This window comes from Perca flavescens, chromosome 8 (assembly GCF_004354835.1).
Source record: "Perca flavescens isolate YP-PL-M2 chromosome 8, PFLA_1.0, whole genome shotgun sequence".
Lineage (NCBI taxonomy): Eukaryota > Metazoa > Chordata > Actinopteri > Perciformes > Percidae > Perca > Perca flavescens.
The window spans coordinates 38,506,098-38,514,366 of NC_041338.1; the positions used below are offsets into that span (position 1 = coordinate 38,506,098).

Consider the following 8,269-nt stretch of genomic DNA (forward strand, 5'->3'; position numbering starts at 1 on the left):
ACGCAGTTACCTGATTTTACTTCTATGCACGTAATATATTCCAGGTTTGGTCACACCATTGCTCATTTGTCATCGTGCAGCTATATTTCTTATCTATTATAAGTATTCATAAGTATTGACTTGCTGGAATTTGGTTGTGCTTTAAACTATAGATGGTTGAAAGCATAGTCAATAAACTGTGAATTTAACCTATTTTGAGTGGATGAATGAACGTGTAAATTTCCTTTTATATATTTCCTTTTATAATATCGCACACAAACTGTATAATGTCCACTGAGAATTAGCCACATAATGCTAAATTACCTGTATGTGTTTTAGAAATGTCTAACATCATGTTTCCAGATTTTCACAAGGTTTGTGTATGCGGCAAGTGGACATGCTGCAAGATGGGATTTCTAAGAGTAGCACCACACTCTCAAGGATGGCAAAGAAACTTCGGAACATCTGTCTTAAAAGCATGAGAAAGCATCGGAAGCAAAAAGGGCAGAGAATAGGTGGAGTTGATGTCCTCATCCACATTGATGAAAGTAAATTAATGTGACTATTATCGCCACTGTTCATCACACCCCCAACCGGCCCGTCAGACACCTCCTACCAAGAGCCTGGGTCTGTCCCAGGTTTCTTCCCAAGAGGGAGTTTTTCCTCGCCACCTACTCTATCTGTAAAGTGTCTCGAGATAACCTATGTTATGATTTGATGCTATAAATAAAATTGAATTGAATTGAATTAAATTCTGTCATAAAAGAAAGGTATGTTTTCTATTATTTAGTTATTCTATAGCTTTCAAGTCCAAATCTGCAATATCAAAACTAAATTTTCACACAGAAAAAGACATTATCTACAAATCTGTATGAACAACATGGTTCATTCAATTCTATTCATTTCTATTCAAATTGATCTTGCAAACCAGCTCAATATCTTGTACTACAAAATGATTTTTATTGTTTTAATTGCAAACTGTATCTTCAAAGTGTTGAGAAATATATAATATATATATATATAATAATAAACATTATTTTATTTCAGTATGCCAGAGGACGCTTTGGTAACACATGGAGGAGAAATAAGTGGGTTTTTGGGATGTTGGAGATACGGGGCAACTCCAGACGACCCCTCCTTCGTCTTGTGAAGAGGAGGAATAAGGCTACCTTGGTTCCTATCATCAAGAAGCACATAAAACCTCAGAGTACGGTAGTAAGTGATGAGTGGAGAGCATATTCAAGTCTTTCACAGGAAGGCTACAGACACGTGAAGGTCAACCACAGTCAAAATTACGTAGACCCAGCTACAGGTCTACACACACAGACCATTGAGAGGGCATGGCAGACCTACAAGAAGGAGGTATGGCGGTTGCGTGGAAACCGAACAGAGACGTCTCTGAAAAGGCAGCTCTGCTTCATAGAATGGACCCACTGGTTGGGCAAAAGACATACACATGGAATCCTTGGTAGACTTTTTAAGGACATAAGATATTCTTGAATGGAGACACATTTTAGATATTAGCCATTGTTAAGTTTACACTCTCCTCTTTTACTAACCTCTCCTGATGTTAAGGTTAGCCATCCAACATTCCACGTGTGACCTCCAAATATGACTTGTAGAGGTGAACACATATACACTTGTGTTGCATGGTATACTGGAATTACAGAAACCACCATTCAACATAATGATCAGCGTTAGGCTCTGTAATTTCTTAAATTATGTTCAGCAATGTTGCAGCTGATTTCGGTGCGCCGTTTATATTAGAGGCTCTGTTTTTGTATAAGATGTGTACATTTTGGTAGACCAGGCAATATACCAAGCAATACAATGTTGTGATTTTTGTTTCATTAAAATGTTGTTCTTTGTGAATGTACTGATCATGTTGATCAGCAGATGTTATGTAAATGTGAAGTAGATAAGCCATAAACAGTCCTTTCCCTTTTTTTAATTTTGATAGTCATAGGCATATAGATAATTACTAGGTTGTGAATGCACTGAAACTTTTGATAAGTAGACATTTTGTTAATGTGAAGTAGATAAGCCATAACCATTCGACTAAGTTTCACTTTATTAGGATAGTCACAAAGCATTCTACAGATAGTTACTTGAATGACATAACATGAGTTGTAAAAGTTTTACGGATGCATTAGTGATGCTGCTAATAGACTCTTAGAGATTTGCAGTAGATGTAAAAAAAATACTTTTGAGACGCTACTGATAAGCTACAAATGTGTTTTTGCAAAGTTGTTGAGTATATATATATATATATATATATATATATATATATATATATATATATAGTTTGTAGATCATCTACAGATTAATTGTCGAAAGTCTGCAGACATTCAGTTATGAAAGTAAGATATTTTGTTGATAGTTTGTAGATCATCTACAGATTAATGCATGGGGGCCCAGGATCTTGTGCTACGCCCCTGCACACAGACAGAGACACACACACACACACACACACACACACACACACACACACACACACACACACACACACACAGACACACACACACACACACACACACATACACACACACACACACAGAAACACACACACAAACATAGCTCTGTTTCAGATTGTCTGTTTGTTCCCATGAGCCTCAGCTCCCGTGGAGAGCAGCAGGTTTGCAGTCCGAGTGTCCGGCGAGCGCCATGATCACGGCGTCGAACATGCGGCCGGGGCAGCAGCGCTGGAGGAACGGGAGGAACCATCCCATCCTGCCGGGGGTGTACAGCGCTTTGGGCCGCGCTGCCAGCAGAGCGTGGCGCACGGCGTGCACCACCGGAGACAGATCCTCCGCAGACTGCCGGGACATCTGGGACAGCCGGCCGGGCAGGGACGAGATGTAAGCCATCCCATAATCCTCTCTGGCTTCGGAGGACGCGGCTGACACGATCTCGTCTCTGTAGCGAGCAGCGTCGACGCTGTTCCCAAAGATATCTGACAGGAAGAGACATTCAGAACACACAACAACAACATGACATCATAACAGACAACGACAACAACATGACATCATAACAGGTGGACCTACTGGTTCTCTCTCTCTCTCTTTATATAAAGTACCAGAAATGATGAGTGGCCCTACTGGTTCTCTCTCTCTTTATATAAAGTACCAGAGATGATGAGTGGACCTACTGGTTCTCTCTCTCTTTATATAAAGTACCAGAGATGATGAGTGGACCTACTGGTTCTCTCTCTCTTTATATAAAGTACCAGAGATGATGAGTGGACCTACTGGTTCTCTCTCTCTTTATATAAAGTACCAGAGATGATGAGTGGACCTACTGGTTCTCTCTCTCTCTTTATATAAAGTACCAGAGATGATGAGTGGTCCTACTGGTTCTCTCTCTCTCTCTTTATATAAAGTACCAGAAATGATGAGTGGTCCTACTGGTTCTCTCTCTCTTTATATAAAGTACCAGAGATGATGAGTGGTCCTACTGGTTCTCTCTCTCTCTCTCTCTTTATATAAAGTACCAGAGTTGATGAGTGGTCCTACTGGTTCTCTCTCTCTCTTTATATAAAGTACCAGAGATGATGAGTGGTCCTACTGGTTCTCTCTCTCTCTCTCTTTATATAAAGTACCAGAGATGATGAGTGTCCCTACTGGTTCTCTCTCTCTTTATATATAAAGTACCAGAGATGATGAGTGTCCCTACTGGTTCTCTCTCACTCTCTTTATATAAAGTACCAGAGATGATGAGTGGCCCTACTGGTTCTCTCTCTCTTTATATAAAGTACCAGAGATGATGAGTGTCCCTACTGGTTCTCTCTCTCTCTCTTTATATAAAGTACCAGAGATGATGAGTGTCCCTACTGGTTCTCTCTCACTCTCTTTATATAAAGTACCAGAGATGATGAGTGGACCTACTGGTTCTCTCTCTCTCTTTATATATATAAAGTACCAGAGTTGATGAGTGGACCTACTGGTTCTCTCTCTCTCTTTTATATAAAGTACCAAGTTGATGAGTGGCCCTACTGGTTTCTCTCTCAGTACCAGAGTTGATGAGTGGCCCTACTGGTTCTCTCTCTCTTTATATAAAGTACCAGAGTTGATGAGTGGCCCTACTGGTTCTCTCTCTCTCTTTATATAAAGTACCAGAGTTGATGAGTGTCCCTACTGGTTCTCTCTCTCTTTATATAAAGTACCAGAGTTGATGAGTGTCCCTACTGGTTCTCTCTCTTTATATAAAGTACCAGAAATGATGAGTGTCCCTACTGGTTTCTCTCTCTCTTTATATAAAGTACCAGAGTTGATGAGTGTCCCTACTGGTTTCTCTCTCTCTTTATATAAAGTACCAGAGTTGATGAGTGTCCCTACTGGTTCTCTCTCTCTTTATATAAAGTACCAGAGATGATGTGTGGTCCTACTGGTTCTCTCTCTCTCTTTATATAAAGTACCAGAGTTGATGAGTGTCCCTACTGGTTCTCTCTCTCTTTATATATAAAGTACCAGAGTTGATGAGTGGCCCTACTGGTTCTCTCTCTCTCTTTATATATAAAGTACCAGAGTTGATGAGTGGCCCTACTGGTTCTCTCTCTCTTTATATAAAGTACCAGAGATGATGAGTGGCCCTACTGGTTCTCTCTCTCTCTTTATATAAAGTACCAGAGTTGATGAGTGGCCCTACTGGTTCTCTCTCTCTCTCTCTTTATATAAAGTACCAGAGATGATGAGTGGCCCTACTGGTTCTCTCTCTCTTTATATAAAGTACCAGAGTTGATGAGTGGCCCTACTGGTTCTCTCTCTCTTTATATAAAGTACCAGAGTTGATGAGTGGACCTACTGGTTCTCTCTCTTTTTATATAAAGTACCAGAGTTGATGAGTGGCCCTACTGGTTCTCTCTCTCTTTATATAAAGTACCAGAGTTGATGAGTGGCCCTACTGGTCTCTCTCTCTCTTTATATAAAGTACCAGAGTTGATGAGTGGCCCTACTGGTTCTCTCTCTCTTTATATAAAGTACCAGAGTTGATGAGTGGCCCTACTGGTTTCTCTCTCTCTTTATATAAAGTACCAGAGTTGAGTTGGATGGTTCTCTCTCTCTTTATATAAAGTACCAGAGTTGATGGTGGCCCTACTGGTTCTCTCTCTCTCTTTTATATAAAGTACCAGAGTTGATGAGTGGCCCTACTGGTTCTCTCTCTCTTTATATAAAGTACCAGAGTTGATGAGTGGACCTACTGGTTCTCTCTCTCTCTTTATATATAAAGTACCAGAGTTGATGAGTGGCCCTACTGGTTCTCTCTCTCTCTCTTTATATAAAGTACCAGAGTTGATGAGTGGCCCTACTGGTTCTCTCTCTCTTTATATAAAGTACCAGAGTTGATGAGTGGCCCTACTGGTTCTCTCTCTCTTTATATAAAGTACCAGAGTTGATGAGTGGCCCTACTGGTTCTCTCTCTCTTTATATAAAGTACCAGAGATGATGAGTGGCCCTACTGGTTTCTCTCTCTCTTTTATATAAAGTACCAGAGATGATGAGTGGCCCTACTGGTTTCTCTCTCTTTATATAAAGTACCAGAGATGATGAGTGGCCCTACTGGTTCTCTCTCTCTTTATATAAAGTACCAGAGTTGATGAGTGGCCCTACTGGTTCTGGCCCTCTCTCTTTATATAAAGTACCAGAGTTGATGAGTGGCCCTACTGGTTCTCTCTCTCTTTATATAAAGTACCAGAGTTGATGAGTGGACCTACTGGTTCTCTCTCTCTTTATATAAAGTACCAGAGATGATGAGTGGACCTACTGGTTCTCTCTCTCTTTATATAAAGTACCAGAGATGATGAGTGGCCCTACTGGTTCTCTCTCTCTTTATATAAAGTACCAGAGTTGATGAGTGGCCCTACTGGTTCTCTCTCTCTTTATATAAAGTACCAGAGTTGATGAGTGGCCCTACTGGTTCTCTCTCTCTTTATATAAAGTACCAGAGTTGATGAGTGGTCCTACTGGTTCTCTCTCTCTCTTTATATAAAGTACCAGAGATGATGAGTGGTCCTACTGGTTCTCTCTCTCTCTTTATATAAAGTACCAGAGATGATGAGTGGCCCTACTGGTTCTCTCTCTCTCTTTATATAAAGTACCAGAGATGATGAGTGGACCTACTGGTTCTCTCTCTCTTTATATAAAGTACCAGAGATGATGAGTGGCCCTACTGGTTCTCTCTCTTTATATAAAGTACCAGAGATGATGAGTGGACCTACTGGTTCTCTCTCTCTTTATATAAAGTACCAGAGATGGTGGACCTCTGGTTCTCTCTCTTTATATAAAGTACCAGAGATGATGAGTGGACCTACTGGTTCTCTCTCTCTTTATATAAAGTACCAGAGATGATGAGTGGTCCTACTGGTTCTCTCTCTCTTTATATAAAGTACCAGAGATGATGAGTGGCCCTACTGGTTCTCTCTCTATTTATATAAAGTACCAGAGATGATGAGTGGCCCTACTGGTTCTCTCTCTCTTTATATAAAGTACCAGAGATGATGAGTGGCCCTACTGGTTCTCTCTCTCTTTATATAAAGTACCAGAGATGATGAGTGGCCCTACTGGTGATGAGTGGACCTCTCTCTCTCTTTTATATAAAGTACCAGAGATGATGAGTGGACCTACTGGTTCTCTCTCTCTTTATATATAAAGTACCAGAGATGATGAGTGGACCTACTGGTTTCTCTCTCTCTCTTTATATAAAGTACCAGAGATGATGAGTGGACCTACTGGTTCTCTCTCTCTTTATATAAAGTACCAGAGATGATGAGTGGTCCTACTGGTTCTCTCTCTCTCTCTCTCTTTATATAAAGTACCAGAGATGATGAGTGGCCCTACTGGTTCTCTCTCTCTTTATATAAAGTACCAGAGATGATGAGTGGTCCTACTGGTTCTCTCTCTCTCTTTATATAAAGTACCAGAGATGATGAGTGGCCCTACTGGTTCTCTCTCTCTCTCTCTTTATATAAAGTACCAGAGATGATGAGTGGCCCTACTGGTTCTCTCTCTCTTTATATAAAGTACCAGAGATGATGAGTGGTCCTACTGGTTTCTCTCTCTCTCTCTCTCTTTATATAAAGTACCAGAGATAGTGGCCCTACTGGTTCTCTCTCTCTTTATATAAAGTACCAGAGATGATGAGTGGTCCTACTGGTTCTCTCTCTCTCTTTATATAAAGTACCAGAGATGATGAGTGGCCCTACTGGTTCTCTCTCTCTTTATATAAAGTACCAGAGATGATGAGTGGCCCTACTGGTTCTCTCTCTTTATATAAAGTACCAGAGATGATGAGTGGTCCCTACTGGTTCTCTCTCTCTTTATATAAAGTACCTCTACTCTCTCTTTATATAAAGTACCAGAGATGATAAGTGGCCCTACTGGTTCTCTCTCTTCTCTTTATATAAAGTACCAGAGATGATAAGTGGCCCTACTGGTTCTCTCTCTCTCTTTTTATATAAAGTACCAGAGATGATAAGTGGTCCTACTGGTTCTCTCTCTTTTTATAAAGTACCAGAGATGATGAGTGGTCCTACTGGTTCTCTCTCTCTCTCTTTATATAAAGTACCAGAGATGATGAGTGGTCCCTACTTCTCTCTCTCTCTCTCTCTTTATATAAAGTACCAGAGATGATAAGTGGCCCTACTGGTTCTCTCTCTCTTTATATAAAGTACCAGAGATGACAAGTGGTCCTACTGGTTCTCTCTCTCTCTCTTTATATAAAGTACCAGAGATGATGAGTGGTCCTACTGGTTCTCTCTCTCTCTCTCTTTATATAAAGTACCAGAGATGATGAGTGGTCCTACTGGTTCTCTCTCTCTCTCTCTCTTTATATAAAGTACCAGAGATGATGAGTGGTCCTACTGGTTCTCTCTCTCTCTCTCTTTATATAAAGTACCAGAGATGATGAGTGGTCCTACTGGTTCTCTCTCTCTTTATATAAAGTACCAGAGATGATGAGTGGTCCTACTGGTTCTCTCTCTCTCTTTATATAAAGTACCAGAGATGTTCTCTCTCTTTATATGTACCAGTGGTCCTACTGGTTCTCTCTCTCTTTATATAAAGTACCAGAGATGATGAGTGGCCCTACTGGTTCTCTCTCTCTCTTTATATAAAGTACCAGAGATGATGAGTGGCCCTACTGGTTCTCTCTTTATATAAAGTACCTGGTCCTACTGGTTCTCTCTCTCTTTATATAAAGTACCAGAGATGATGAGTGGTCCTACTGGTTCTCTCTCTCTTTATATAAAGTACCAGAGATGATGAGTGGTCCTACTGGTTCTCTCTCTCTCTCTCTC

At 40.6% G+C, this 8,269-nt stretch overlaps 1 protein-coding gene across 1 annotated transcript in view; it reads right to left on the reverse strand.

The window, feature by feature from the left end:
- Positions 1 to 2,576: 2,576 nt before the first annotated feature.
- hsd17b2 (hydroxysteroid (17-beta) dehydrogenase 2) overlaps positions 2,577 to 8,269 on the reverse strand; it is a 19,016-nt gene continuing 13,323 nt past the window's right edge. The window contains exon 5 of the mRNA XM_028585288.1: positions 2,577 to 2,932. Coding sequence (XP_028441089.1) covers positions 2,592 to 2,932 — 341 coding nt within the window. The 3' untranslated portion in view covers positions 2,577 to 2,591. The remainder of the gene's footprint in view (positions 2,933 to 8,269) is intronic.